The sequence below is a fragment of the Copadichromis virginalis genome, linkage group LG3 (genome assembly GCF_057382275.1).
Source record: "Copadichromis virginalis isolate Kocher_CV1m ecotype Utaka linkage group LG3, C_Virginalis_male_GT1.1, whole genome shotgun sequence".
Lineage (NCBI taxonomy): Eukaryota > Metazoa > Chordata > Actinopteri > Cichliformes > Cichlidae > Copadichromis > Copadichromis virginalis.
Genome location: NC_140620.1, coordinates 39,495,582 through 39,511,554, shown reverse-complemented (window position 1 = coordinate 39,511,554; position 15,973 = coordinate 39,495,582). Strand labels below are relative to the sequence as shown.

The 15,973-nt window shown below is 40.3% G+C and overlaps 1 protein-coding gene across 1 annotated transcript in view; it reads left to right on the top strand.

Moving 5' to 3' along the window:
• Window positions 1-15,973, top strand: part of poln (polymerase (DNA directed) nu) — a 78,385-nt gene that overhangs the window by 37,701 nt on the left and 24,711 nt on the right. The window contains exons 19-20 of the mRNA XM_085451042.1: window positions 6,071-6,128; window positions 12,398-12,475. Coding sequence (XP_085307168.1) covers window positions 6,071-6,128; window positions 12,398-12,475 — 136 coding nt within the window. The remainder of the gene's footprint in view (window positions 1-6,070; window positions 6,129-12,397; window positions 12,476-15,973) is intronic.

Here is a 15,973-nt window from a genome sequence, read left to right as displayed (position 1 = left end):
ACATCGCCACTGTGTGATTAAATTGCCCCACACGAGCGTGATTCAGTCGTCCCCATCTGTTTAACAAGGCACCGCTCCTCTGAGACTCGCACTCTGGCTCGCTGTGGGCCAGATTTCCGTGCATGGAAGTGCAGGGCAAAATTTTTAGTGAACCCCTCATTCAATTTGCACCCACAATCTGTGTGTAGTTAGTGCCAGACCACTCATAGAAGTCGAAATCACTTCATTTTGAGCTGATCACTTAAAAATCACATGCTTGTAAATTACTGCATTAACCTGATACAAAGGAATATATGGTATAACATACACAGAGCTGTAATTCCAGCTCAAGAGGTCTTTATGAACCTATTTTATTTAAAGATAAAATAAAGTGGGAAATTACAGAAGCCAGAATTAGGTGTTACGGTCCAATTAACCAATAAGAAGACACTTTAAAGGATTTCTCATACATGATTCGGATCAGTTTTTTTGTGTGAATACTGAATTTACTCTGGTATGAACCAGTTCTACTCCTAAAAGTGTGGCCTGAATGTCTAGATTCAGTAAATCACTTGGATTGATTCTTGGCCATTCTTTACTGTCGCCCAGCATAATTTGCAGATGATATTTTTTTGCTCAACATCCATCTGCTTAATCACAAACCAGCTCCATATGACCGACGTCGCACCGGTCTTCTTTATGAGCACCTCCTCCTCCTCCCCACCTGGAAGCTCCATGCTTGCAGCTGCTGCCATGCAAACAGGCACAGCTTGATGACATCATCAACATGGCTATCGTGGTAGGACGGTATAGTCAAAATCTCTCGTTGGTTTGTTTACTTTTAGAGGTTTAACTAAGCGATCATTATTATATTTATTATAGTTTAATAACACAGTTCAGCTGTGCTGACAGATGCTTTAGCTACCAGTGTCATTGTGTGGTCCCTTCAGGGATCCATGCAGACTCCAGTGAAGGACCAATAGGGGCCACTTTCAGCTTCATACGCATTTACCCATTCCAGCTTAAGACATGAGGAGGAAGTGAAGAATACCAAGTCTGGGTTGTAATGTTGAATAAAAAATGAGGTTGTGCACAGTGCCAGTGGTGGGAAGACAACTCAAAAATACAAACATCTGTATGATTAAGTGGCTCAATCATAGTCAATGAGCCCAGGAGGGAAAACACAGCAAAGCGTGTTGGTCTGTTTGGGAGTTGATAGTACAGATTTATTTCCTACAAGTGTGTATATGCGTGTGTGAGACCAACAAACCAGAATATTTCATGTGTGTGTTGTAGGTGTGCAGCAGTAGTATGTGTCAGTTCTGTATAATTCACACACAGTGATGTGATGAGGAAAGGAACCGACACAGCCACTTTTTAACACAGCCCTTCCTGTGCCAACGCTAATGTGTCTCCGCTGTGTTTGTGTGTCTGTGCATTTAAATGTACATACATGAGCTTGTTGTTGTATACCTGTTGTGGCTGTGCTGCTGCACGCCTGTGCTTCAGCTGTGAATTATAAACAATCTGAAGGCAGAATACATCAGAAGGAAGGTGCGAGAGCGCGCCCTCTCAGTCTGACTCCTACAGCGTCTGCTAATGAACTGCATCTCCATCCCTCGTGACACAGTAAGGGCGATAATGACTTAGACCACATGCAGAGCAGGTGTGTGTCTGTATTCACATTCTAAGTTATATTTAAGTAGCCAGATGCAGTGAAAGCTTTTCTCCATTAGGTGATGCCATCAGCGGGAGTTGCTCTCCCATCAAGTCAAATACAAAGCAACATTTCTTCATCCTGTCGTAAAATGTTTAATCAATTTCTTTGGCACACATGAATGTACTTAGGTAATTGCAGCATCTGTGTTTAATAACAGGTGCATTGTTATTTATACGTTATGATTATGTTACGTGTTTCAAGCGTAACTGTGCATAAACCATGTAAGTGTGTGTGTGTATTGATGGATGATATGTACTGACCAGAGCTGGGGAAGGTGACTGTCTATAAATACGTTTGAGGATCTCTGCCAAACTGTACAGTCAGCAGTGAGCAGACGAAGCTGACCTGGACTCTTTTATATTTTACAATTTCTCATTCATGCGCTCTCTTCAGCTGCAGTGACGCATGTACTATAGCCTTCCTGCACCTCGGCTCTGAAATTCTTTGATTCTCTCTGTCTCTGTTCGTCTTTTTCTCTTTTATCTATCTTTTATCTCCTGATCTCCGCCCCGCTCTTTTTCCTGCCTTTTCTATCTCTTTGATTTTCTCTTTTGTCTTTGCTTTCTTCTGTTTTTCTATCACCTCTTTAACAGGCTCAGGTTTAACTTGCTCTTCAAGACCATCCAGTCGATTTGATTGTAAAAAAAAAAAAAGCAGCATTTCTTTTGACAAAATGACAACAGCGAGAAAAGCTGTTATCGATAAATGTGACACAACAGGTGCGAATTATCAAGGATGGCTGTGGCTCAGGAGATAGAGCCAGTCATCCACCAGTCAGAAGGGCGGCGTTTTGATCTTTAACTCCTCTACTGTGGTTGTTAAAGTGTCCTTGGGCAAGATTTTGAACCCTAGATTATCCCCGAAGCATCCATTGGAGCATTTGTGTGTGTTTGATGTTAGAAAAGCTCTTCAAAGCATAGAATAAAGTGACAGAATAAAGCAGAAAAGCAGCCTTTACATTTACATTCATATGGAAATCTTCTCTGTCTGTTTGCTGTCTTTATGAGGTGTTGCACTAACAGAAAAATGAAGAAAAACTCTAAGTGCACCTTAGAAAAAAACTAGCATCTCCACTAGTTTCTGTAATTTTTATTGTGTGTGTTTGTGTGTTTGTGTGTGTGTTGATTTATGCTGCCATCACGGTACTATGCAATAGTGTCTGATGGGAAAGCTGAGCAGTCATACCTGACACACTGCATGTCACATCAGGACAATGTACCCACATAGCAGACACATGTTTCTAATTACTTGCACCTTTTCCCATTCACTCCAACACGAATACACACTCCAGGTCACGTATCTCGTAGCGTGTGTGTGTGTGTGTGTGTGTGTGTGTGTGTGTGTGTGTGTGTGTGTGTGTGTGTGTGTGTGTGTGTGTGTGTGTGTGTGTGTGTGTGTGCGTCACTGGTGTCTGCCCAGCTTCTAATGTATTCTTTCCACTGCCCACTCTCTGGCACTGCAGTCCTCCCCCCATCTATCTCCTTACCTCTACTAAATAATTAATTAGTGGCATGAGCAGGCAGCAGTTTCTTTTTCTCTGTGTTTAACATTCGCACACGCTCATTACAGGGTCAAATCGAACACTGACTCTGACCATGACCGGAAACATGCGTTTGCTTCAGTTAGTGTGTGTTTTACTTTGCGTGCCTCCTTCTCCATGTTAACCTATCTTGTGTGTGAATGTTTTTGTGTGCTTCTGTGCAATGAGTCCTGCTCGTCCTTGATAATAACCTTTAACATCCAAGCACCCTACTTGTACACACACACACACACACACACACACACACACACACACACAGACCCTGTGCTGTTTGTGCAGGTATATTTCAAAGGGTGAGTACAGTGGGATTAACAGGGATTAAAAAGGAAGTGCTGAGTCTGAACCTGCTTTTCTACTCCCTCCATTAAACTATATGTATGCATTCTGGGGAAATCATCCTGTCCCGTTTCATCCTTCTTCAGGCTAAAAAAACCCTCCTCTATCTGTGTAATTTTGCGTGTATGTGTGTGTGTGTATTGACAGTGTCTTATGTTACTCAGTGGGCGGATGCAGGGTGGGCTAAGAGCCCAGTGATAATCAGGCTCTTCCTCTTTTAAAATGTGTCTCTGAAAACTTCTGTAGTGTTGGCAGGTGAGTCAAGTTGGCGTTCAGCTTTTTTGTTATCTTAGCCAAACAAAGCAGCCAGCAGTATATAAATGCTGCGCAGGATTTCTGCAAGTCATTGAATTATAGGAATAAAAATGAGGTGGTGTGATGTGGTGCAGAGAAAGACAAGGACACTCAAGGACTCGCCTGCATTCACTGGAATATCAGGCTCCTGGTGCAGCTTTCCATCCTGCCCAACCATAAAGTTACAAATTTATATTTTAGTTATTTACAACAAGTTGCTTAATTTTTTGTGGTTTGTTGGTGCAGGTTAGGCGTCCTGGAAGCAAATCTAGGTTTAACCCTCTGAGGTCAAAGTCATCATATGTGCAAACCCCTAATCCTACTCCACAATCTAGGAGAGCAGCACCAAGTATTGCTAGCAAATGCAGTATTAAAGTAAAGCAAAAACCTAAAGTCCAAATGTATATTGAGATGATCTAAAATATAACATGTAAGTATGATTCAGATTTTGGTTATGTATTGTTTTACATGGTTTAATGCTATAATTTTCACATCATAAAATCTCTAAAAAGCTTGTGTTTCATTTACAAAATGATGTGTAGTTAGCATAAGCATGGCTATTTTGTTGGCTTCAATCTTGTTTTATGGCACAGAACTCACATTAATCAAACTGTTAATAAAATCCACATAACTGCAATGTTGGGATTAAAACTGCTATGTTGTTTGAAGTTCACGTTTTTGATACAAGTCAGCGAGCCTGTGATTTGTACGTGCTGTCCCGTCTATTGAGACCAGAAGGTTAAACACTACATTAACCAGACAGCAGGACATGCAGCACATGAATATTATGCAAATGTTTTTAGAAATGTCATCAAATGTAACTTCCAGACATCACTTTGCTTGTTACTGGTTTATTTAATAAATTACAACATCTCAGGCCATCTGACCTTCATCAGGTTAATTGCTCAACTTTTCTCCACTGTAGCATCAAAAAAATGTCAACATTTAGTTGGAGGGCTAATGAAAACAGTCAGCCAGTCACATTAACATCATTGTGAGTGTGACATTAATCCTTACATCCATATAACTTTACACTCTCCAAATTCAGAACACATATCAGGCTTAGTCTTTAACAACACGGTGTCAACTGGATGCAAAAGTAACACTTGTTTGAGAAGCCAAACAGAGAAGCTACATGTAACCCTAACCCTATAAAGACATCTGCAACCATGAATTTCCTGAAGTACAGCATCCGTTAAAGGTGTGGGTATATTGGAAGTCTGAGAAACCAAATCTGAGAAACCAAGCCTAGGCTATACATTTTTTTTACAACAAGCATTTGTCACAGAAAAAAAGTCCCAAGGACCCAAATACACAGCAAAAATTTAGAGTAAAACTAAAAGCAAGAATTATTCATACTGATGCCCACAGTTCAGAAAAAGTAACTGTAGATGAACAAAAAGCTGTAAAATTCAAAACACATAGAGGTAATAAACATGGAAAGTCATAACAGATGACGCAAATGATAGCGAGATTAAGACAAAGAATAAGGCAGGACTGTTTATACACTGAAGACAAATAGAAGAGTCTAAATTAGGGGCAAGCAAGACACAGGTGAAGCTAATCAAGACAACCAACCAGGAAGTAAAACCAAGAACAAGAAACAACCTACAAGATTACACATACTACATGCAGACAAAGACGACTCATGGCAAACATGGCAGAAAACTGGAACACTAAAGCATAAAAACAACAATTAAATCAAAGCCAAAATCAAACCATTACCAGTTGGAAAGTATAACTGGCAAAATATAACCTAACAAAATATGCTCCCAGTTAGCTTTGTGGAAAATGTAGGATCCAATTTCATAGTAGCTCAATCTAAACTTGAAACTAAAAGTCTGGGAATCTTTTTGGAAGTCTGCTACTTTGATTTGGACTCTTTTTACTCTTCCTTTAAACACTTTGAAAGGAGGATTTCTGACATACTCCATAAAAACACATAACATCAAAAGTACTGCAGACTAAAGACACTACTTGTCTACCTTGTGTCTTCTTTGTAGCTTTAATAAGCATGCTCCAAGTGTCTGTAGATGTACTGTGCACTCTGACCTTTCCTTCATAGGTATAGTTAGATCATCTTATTCAGGGTTCTTCAGAGAATAACTTAGAGGAACAGGGAGACCCGGAATAATGAGACACTGTTACAGGTCTAGAGTTAACTCCATCTGACTTACACAATATGTCTTCTCCTAAACTAGAACTTCCAGGCCCTGCCAAGGCAGCCACTTCAAATCACCAAGAAGCAGTACATCCAAGGTATGCTACACACACACACACACACACACACACACACACACACACACACACACACACACACACACACTTATTATAATAGAGAGAGAGAGCAAAAAACCCTCCCACACACCTCAGAGAGTGACAATGATGCATTGGAAGTGCAGTGCAAGTGTATGTTAGAGAGTGAGGAGGACCTCCTTTGGAGCATGCAGAATAAGCTGGAACAAGTTAAAAAAAAAACCCCAAAGGACAATAAAGCGGCAGCAGCAAAGGCCTTCTTACCAAACTGTGTCAAATGTGTTTCCTACATGTTTGTGTACTACCCCCCTGCTGTAGCCTCTTCTTGTTTTGCTTGTTAGTTCAGGACTGCAGCTGTAGCACACTTCTGATTTCAGCCTGTGGATAATTAAAAATGCAGTTTGTTGCATTTAATTATAATAATAATCAGTTTTATGGACGTACAGCTCAGAAGTTTACATCCATTCATCGTGGGCATGAATGTCGCGGTAAATTGGGGTTTTTAATGATTTCTTTGAACTGCTCTTTTCCAGGGTGGAACGATAGTACCAGATACAACTTAAATGACTTTTAAAAAGAGTTGGGTGCACAAGTTTAAATTTATTTTGGATTTTCAGATAGCCGCATAGGGTGAAAAGAATATATACAAGCTCAAATTTATGCATACATTCTACACGGACACCTCATTAAATATCCTCTCCACGCCCACCAGACACTTTAGGTAGCCATCAAGAAGCTTCTGGCTTGATTCTGATTGGATATTTTTCACATCTCACATAAAACTTTTCTCCAGAAGGTGTTTGGGTTGTAGCTGTAGCTTGAAGGTATACCTTTGACCCTGTGGGAATTAGAGAAAATCTAAATAAATTCAAACTTGTGCACCAAGTCATTAAAGTTGTATGCTGTGCAATCATTCCACCCTGGGAAAAGAGCACTTCCAAGAAGTCATTAAAAACCCAAACGTAACATGACATTCATGCCAATGATGGGTGTTTGTGTAATTCTGCACATAGTACCAAGATCCTCAAATGAACATACCAGAATGTGAAATATTTTTCCTTCTTAGAGCGCATTTTCATTAAAACATCTCTGGATGCATTATTAAGGTTGCATTTATTACTAAAATACAAACTTGGGTTTGTATAGTGTATCATACACAGAAAACCAGTCTATCTCCGTTCTGCATGTGGTGTTGCTTTCATGATCCATATGAACACAAGCATCCACTTGGCAGTTTTAGACCTGATTATTTTTCCAGTAAGTGTTCTTGTCAGGCTTTCTCCAAGCTTTAATTACTGTGATTTTCCCTTGCTGCACACTATAATATTTGGTAAATACTTTCAAACTGCCAGCATGAAAACAGCAGGAGTCTTCAGTTTACATGAAAGTTTTTTGACAACTCTACAGGAAAATTACTCTATGACAGAATTTGGCTATGATGGCAAACTTGAATTGGATTGAATTTTGAATTGATATACCTTTATTAGTTCTACAAGGGGAAATTTCATAAGGCTGCCGACCTATTGCACGCAATGGCGGCGCCATCTTACCATCAGACCATACATACATTACACAAAACATCACATGGGGAAGACGGGTCAGAGAGGTATAACAATGGAAAATGCACCACACGAGGAAAGATAAGGAGAAAAAAATAACTCCCCTCAGACTGAGCTCCAACAGGGAGATCAGTTTGAGAACAGAAAAAAACACCTCTGCACATAGCACATGAAAAAACTCTTAATACACCAAAGAGACACATGACAAGCAACAGGGGTGGGTAAAGGGTGAGAGACAGCCGATTTAGACAGTACATCCGGGCCTGCGTGCGCTGGTCTCCTTGATCCACCGTCAGCATCGGAAGGGAATAAGCGTTGAAGGCGTTTGGAAAGGGAGGGGGGATGAGTGTCAATGTATAACAGTCTTCCAGCCAACCCAGGTGGCCTTGCATGGAATGGGAAAGAACAGACTAAACGCAGTCTGATAGGTTTGTAGCTTGAACCTATTCGCTGGAACGTTGAAGACAATATAATTACACAGCAAGCAAGACACGAAGTAGGCAAAGTTCTTCATGTTTCTCGTGCACGGGAGAGAACCGGACAAACGCCGTTCCTTTGCTTGACCCCAGTTGCTCTCGTCTGCTCCCCCGTAACACCGCTCTTTTATTGAGGTTACATGAATATACATAGGTTCATTAACATATGACGTCGACATACAAACATTGAGTACCTTGCCTGTGCGTTGTGTAAGTGTGTGTGTGTGTGTGTGTGTGGGGGGGGGGTCAGAGTGTGACCCCATAAATAACTTCCCTAAACCTGCTGGTCTGGAAGTCCAGCAGTTTATCTAAACAAAAGGCACTTAGACTAAAACAGATATAGATACGTTTATCCTACCATAAAACAATAAGACAAGGTACGACCTCTCTCGTGCTCCCAGAGTGCTCTGGAATGCACACAAAGTTTGCAGACTATTAAGGATCAACCCTCTACCAATCTAAAACTAATTATAAAACTCTAAGCATATATAAGTAGATATTTCTAAGCATAAATGACAATCAACAATACAAAACCTGACACAGTCGTTATCAGGGTGTTGTTGTTCAGCTCCAGCCTTGAGACAGCAGCTGGCGCCAAAGGGGTATCCGCATAAGTGATGGTATTTTTTACTTTAGTGCGAACAGCTCATATGAATTTCAAAGCAGTTCTACAGTCCAACACTGGTCTCTCAATCTCCCGTTGGTGAGCCGCGAGCTTCGCCATACTTGCGTTCTGTGATGTTGTCATTTCTTGTGCTCAAGGAGCCGATTCTGAGAACTCACGGCAGTGTGCCTCCCCGAGATGTCATCCAATTTGCGCCCAGAGATGTTATTCCGGGCTAGCCCTTCCAAGATGTAATCCAGTCTGCAGTCAGAGATCTTATTCTGAGTATTCACAGCAGCCGTAGCCTCTCCAAGATCTTATCCGTGCTGCACTCAATGAGCCCATTTTGAGAAACTCACGCCTCTTCCCATCGTTTCAATCCCAGCGGGCAGCCTTGTGGGGGTTTGAACAGCCGGTTCCGCTTCCTTAATTCTTCGGTAAGCCAGGGCCAAGCCAGCTCCGATCAGCAAGAACCCTGTTACCATGGTTCCGAATAGGTAGATATCATCAGCACTCAGGCTCACCCGAGCCCAGACTTCTCATTGAGAAGGGGTGTCAATTGCATCTAGGGTCCAGTTGATCCAATCCATAATTCCTCTTTTAGGTTTTAGAGAACAGACTGTGAGAGAATGTTCCAGGGAAAAGTAATACAAAAAACACAAGACTAGACAAGGACATAAGAGGCTAAGCAGGGAAGCTAAGGGAGAGGAGGAGGAGAGGAGAAAAGTGCGACCGCCTTCGTCAAGAGCAAGAGCAGACGAAGTTTTCTTCAGTTTATAGGCCGAATAAGTAGATTATAGGTTGAAGCTCTGTCCAGAACAGGGTTCATCAGTGCTTTTTATTTCATATCAATGCAGCTTAAAATGTTAAAAATGATGTTGAATCTGTCTTAAATCCTTTAAGACATTATTTCTTTACATTACATTTATATTTATATATTCTAAGTTTCACAACCATCATTTATTAAAGAACTGGATTTGTTAAATTCCAAATCCCATAAACTAAACTAGACACTCACGACACATTAATCGAGTGTAATTAATCTGTTTTTACCCAGGTACAGTAAATCTTTGATTGGCACTTGATGATGTCTCTGGGCAGTTTTCAAGGCCCCTGTCTAAACAAATGGGAAAAGAGCCATAACTTTAATTTAAGGGCCCACAAAGTGATAAAAAGTGTAGAAACCGAATCAGAATAAATACTCTTATTACAACATTACAACATTAAAATCCTCTGTGGTAATGTACAGATGCTGAATTACAAAGATTGAGTCTTTATCCAGATAGTTATCGACGTACAGTTGAAGCTGTAATGCGTATGTCAGCTCAACAACACATTTTGATCATGTTTAGCACTCCAGCTGTTGATTGTCTCTTTGGGGACAGAGACGGGAAAACTACAGTCTTTGCTTTTATATTATATTTTCTTTTCATTCCTTTATTGCTGTGCCTCCCTTCTATAATGTCTCTGACTGAACATCTCAACCTAACATTTGTTTCATGCAACTGTGATGCAAAGAGCTTGTGACAGATTACTAGCTCCTATTTAAGGATGGATTTCCTTGCTTTTATGAGGTCATCTGGTATCTGGAGAGTCAGTTTAATCCTTGCCTGCTTCACAGCTACCAGATCAGCCGGCTGACAGCGAGTCCCAAACACAAGATGATGAATAAAACATTAAAACAAGTCCGTCCGTCTTGGCGTGACCACTGACACAGACACCGCTGCTGTCAGGCACAGCCATTGGTGCTGCACTCAGCTTTATTGCTTTATCTCTGTCCTCTCAGTGCCTTTTTTATTTCTTCCTGTGTGAGTGATTCATAGGTGCTAACATCAGCACCTCTGCTCCCCTCTCACTCAGGCTCCCAAAGGTCCTTGTCATCAAATCCTCTTCAGCCTCTGCTACATCCCTCGTATCATCCGCGCTCTTCCTCCATCACTATCCCTGCTTCCCTCCCTCTGTCATTCTCCTATCAGTTATCACTTTGTGACTTGAGGTGCGAGGTGGAGACACTAATCACAAAGGATAGCAGTGCATCAGTTTGTGTTTATGATATTTGTGTGTGTGTGTGTGTGTGTGCAGCTTTAGTGGGATTTTAATCACGCTGACGTGGGCCGTGATGGTTCACACAGTGTGATGGCTGTTATTGTGGTCATTTCTCCCTTACAAAGGTCAGCACTTCAGTTCAGCACAGGGCTGTGATAGCCTGGTCCTGATTGGGTTCCTCTTAAAGGTGTATTGCAGCAGCGTAACTTAACCCTTTATGAAGTCGGATACAAGTGTTTTTCTTGCTCCTTTAAATCCCCTGCTTACATTTCCTCTGAGTGTCTCTTTCTGTATACTCCACAAACTCTTCATTCAGTTTTGTTCATGGTTTTAAATGTGCCGAGAAAGATATCCCTACATTACACACTGAGATTCTACACATATATATAGTGGGTCAAATGAATTTGAATTCAATTAGCCATGGCATTTCTAACAAGAAGGGGAAGTGATAAAGCGGGCAAAGACATTTCCATTAAGCTCAGCATCTGTGTAGTTTACAGTATATTGATCATTATTTATTAAATGCCTGACATTTTGATTGCACAAAGAGTGCATAACCTTCATTAACACTCAGTGGATCAATGGTCCAGTAATGTTATAGTCACAATGGGGAAAACAGTGACTAAGACCACAAAACAGCTAAGATTGTGGCTTATCTTGCCTTTGAAATGGTCGCTTCAAAGACGGGAACCTGGTTTGCGGACGCTCATAGTCAGTTGCCATCTTCAAAGCAACTTTGGTGCATGAAGGTGACGATAAAACAGCAGCTAGACGGAGTCAGTCTGCCAGCAGTTTGGTATTAACTGGGGTCAAGTTGGCAATTACATTCAGTCTGTTTGTAATAAATCGTGAGTTTTATTTTTATTCCAGTGTGACTGAGCCATAAAAGACCTGTGAAGCAAACCAGATGGCATTCACTGAGTAGTTTTTTATTTAAAGCCAGTATTATCGCATTAAAAATATTAATAAACGACATCACAACACAGATAAGAGTAAGTTAAGAACAAGCTGTCTGTATACAGTATGCATTTAAACTTTCCTGCACTCTGATAGCAGCCACCCTGTCTCTTTTAAACAGCAATACCTAAAAAATGTTCTATGTCACATCTATGTTATATTTACATTTTTATAAATTAAGCTAGCAGTATATGAGGTCATTAAAAAGTAATTAAATTAGCTGTTTATGGGGAAATAAGAATAAACAGGGAGCAGTAAAAGTGGGATCCAGAAGAGATTTTATTTCACTTTAATTTAATAAGGGTAATTTTATACCTCCATAACAATGAACTAGCAAGCTAAATTAGTGTTGATATCCTATCATAAATGAATAAATTGCATTAAGTTGGAAAAACAATAATTAGTCATTTGAAATGTGTATTATAATTTTTTTCTTGTTAATTGGACAAGAAGTTTTGTTCACCTTCAACTTTTAATGCAAAAACCTGTTTTGAATCCAGCCTTGAGGACAAGTGACAAGAGGCTGTAACCTGTGTATAGTTATACATTTGTAGTTTGGAGTATCTCTTGCTTTACAGTAAATGATGATTTACAGAGTTATTCCTCAGCGCCTGTGTTTGGTTCTCAAAGGAAAAGAAGACGAGGTGGTGACTGTGCATCCTCGGGCCATGTTCATTCCTCAGGAGGGCTGCACGTTTCTTGCTGCAGGTGAGGAAATAGGAAGTATCAAAACAACCTTTTTGGCTCCTCGCTTGTTCCCACAGCAGGTAGCACCACACGTTTGATTTAGAAAAGTTCTATACCAAATGCCCTTTGTGCCATAACCCCAAATTGGATTTGTGTCTCTGGCTGGAATTGAACCAGCAGCCTTTTTACTTGCCAGTGGATGTGTACACGACTACACCATGGAACGACTTGTAATTCAACCTAATTAAGTGCATGTGAAATGATATTATAGAGTCATTTGGTATCTTTATCTTCCTGTGTTTGTTTTTGATTCCAGAGATCTGTTTATTTTGGGATTCATACAGCGTATCGGATCTCTTTAAATGCACTTTGTCAGTGCAGAATAACCCAATGTTGCTTTGGACACAAAGGTATCTCCTGTACTTGTACTTAGAGTACATGAGCAGTTTAATCACTGCTCATGTTTTGACACATCATTTATTCTCGAGTCGACAGAAATTACCTGCTCAGGCATGTCTTTGCATTTACTGTCGAGCCAGACAGTAACTACGTCTAAGAGAGTGGAAGAATTGCTGCACCGTAGTAGTGCCAGCATTAGTTCTGCTTTTGTAGCCTAGCCTAGTGGGAAGAGTATGAACATCTGTTTTGACAGCAGCCCAGATTAAAATGAGATATGTGAGTAAAACAAGACTAATTAAAGCCTTTTCAGTAACACTTAGTAAAAAGAAAGGTCTCAGTAATAAATGTCAGTTGTAATAAGACTATTGTAGGTACTTACAAGATAATTGTCATACAATAGCAGCATGTATTATGTGTTAATTATGCTCGATAAGGTGTTAATTATAGCATCATAAGCCCTTGTTAGACAAAATCACTTGTTTAATTCTGTTTTATTTAAATAGCACCAAACAACAACAGTTGTCTCAAGCTACTTTATACTGTCAGGTAAAGATCCTTCAATAATACAGAGAAACCCACAACAATTCAACAACCCTTTATGAGCAGACAGTAAGCGACAGTGGGAAGGAAAAACCTCCAACAGAAACAGACTTAGAGAGGGGCAGCCATCTGTTAGGAGTGAGGGGAGGAAGACAGGACAAAAGAGCCACAGATGAATAATAATTCATCTTTAAATGCAGAGTGTATAAACATATGCTGAGTGAAGAATAAACACTCAGTGCATCATGGGAATCCATGGGACTAGTTTTTCAGCGTCACTCTGAGATAGGATATTTCTAAATTTAGAGATATTGTGCAAATGGAAGAAAGCAGCTCTTCATATTTGTTTAATATGTGCACTGAACGACATATCCTGGTCAAAAATCACTCCAAGGCTCCTCACGGTGTGGCTGGAGACCAAGGTAAAGCTATCCAAAGTAAGCATCTGATTAGATACTGTATTTCTTGGAATTTCAGGGCAGAGTACAATAACCTCAGGTTCTTCTGAATTTAGATTCAGGAATTACCTGGCAAAAGTTCATAGACATTTTAAGAATGCAAATTAAAGGCTACTTTATTAGAATTGTTGTATGCTTTATTTATGTATTTATTGGTATTCAGCTCTGTGCTTATTGACCTAAGTGTTTTTTTGTAGCTACTGCAGCTAAAGAGACAGTCCTTCCTAGTTAAATATTTTATTATACATTAATTATACATGTTTCTTATCAGCAGGTATATAATTGCCTATCAACTAATGCATGTTGCAAAGATCTGACTCTAAAGCATTACACAAGTTTCACTGATCTTCTTTTATTTTCTGACAAACATTTGCAGCATCAGTGTTCTGACTTCAGGTCCCGTACTTCAGCTGAAGTTTCTAACTGTGAGCCCAAACAGCCCTCTTTTGCTGACATGACCTCGACTGGCATCAGAAGGTCACTCCTGGGTGCAATGGTGATGTACCTGTGCAGGCAGATAGGGCAGAGTCGGGACACTGTCAGTCTGGGAGAGCTTTGTGGCAAGCCGGGGTGTCTGCTGGTCCTGACAGTGTGGCACACTTACATAACCAGGCAGATAAAACAGGGTTAGCATGAGGACAGCAGCAGAGTAAGAGTGAGGATCCCACACATACACAAAGAGCAGGGAGGCTCTAACACGCTCGCGCCAGCAAGCCAACACATGCCCACACCAAAACATGGACTTAGAGGCAAGATTGCCATGGAAACAACCCCTCCGAGGGAGGCCTCGCAGAGCCCCGCCACTTGCATGTCCTCTGATGTCCTTTCCAAACTGGAACTGGTACAGTGTGTGTATCCGTGTGTGTGCTTACACAGGAAAGCAACCGCTGTTCCTTTCCTGTGTCCTTATAAAAAGTTCAATGAGACGCATCAGAAGGTATCTGAATATTAATTTCTAGTCTGTAAAAGCAGTGTGTGTCTATTGATTCCTACCCCCCCCCCCCCCCCCCCCCCCCCCCCCATTTCACCTAAGATAAACAAACTGTTCTTCGTACTACATTTTGAACATCCTCCCTTTCCCAAAGCAACCTGTGTGCATCTGATGTGTCATTGTTTATTTTTACATTTCTGAACTCGTTTGTTTTCTGTTGGGAGATGTCTGCTGGTGTGTGGGAGCTGCAGAGTGAGGAAGAAAGGGAGCTAGCCAAGATGAGAACAAGGCAAGCTTCCGACCCTCATCAGGCCTTCTTAAAGGCCTGCAATTAGATTGGTTTTATTTTCATTTCTTTAGCTTTCTAAGTTGATAAAAGCAATACTTTTGGCCATCCTGCAAGCTTTTCATCAGAGATTTTAATTTAGAAAAAGCCTCATTCAAATATGTTATGAAGCTTTTCAAATGGTTTGACTATCAAACAGGCAGATGAATGACAAAGTTGAAGGTAAATTAAAATGTTAATAGCAGCTGCATAATGTGCTCTTTTACAGTATCAGCAGACATTTTAGAGATCAAAGGCTGACTTTGTTCACATCTGTGTGCGGGCATGACTCATAATCTGCTAACTTAATTATAATTTAAGTTAAGTTTTTAGAGAAACAAATTCACCTTGACCTCCAAACATGGCTCATGTAGCATATTTATTAGTTCCCTGGCTTTAATTTGGCTTTAAGTCTCTGAAGCCTGTTTTTTTAAGTACAAGTGGTAAAAATTATGAAGTTTTTCATTGGTGGAACCACTGAAATTGTTTACATTTACTCCATGGTATCTTTTGAGCTTCAAAGTCAGCAGCTCAGTTTAAAAAAATCATTTATTTCTTTATCACAAACTGAAGCTGAACAGTATTAGAAGAGGACAGAGCAAAGCTGATCAGAATAAAGAAACAATGAAAGAAATAAAGTGCTGAACAGATTACAGGGAGATTACCTCTATTGATCCTGATACTGTTTTCTTTCCCTGGCTGCATTTGCACAAAAAATGTACAAAGAATATATATTTAAAAATATCAGCAGCTTTCTCTTTCTAGAATTTATTCTCAATCATGAAAAACTAATGGCACTACTACTCAGTTTCTTTTAATATGCTGTCCATATTAATGTTTAAGTCGTGTCAAGTTGTCACTAGCAT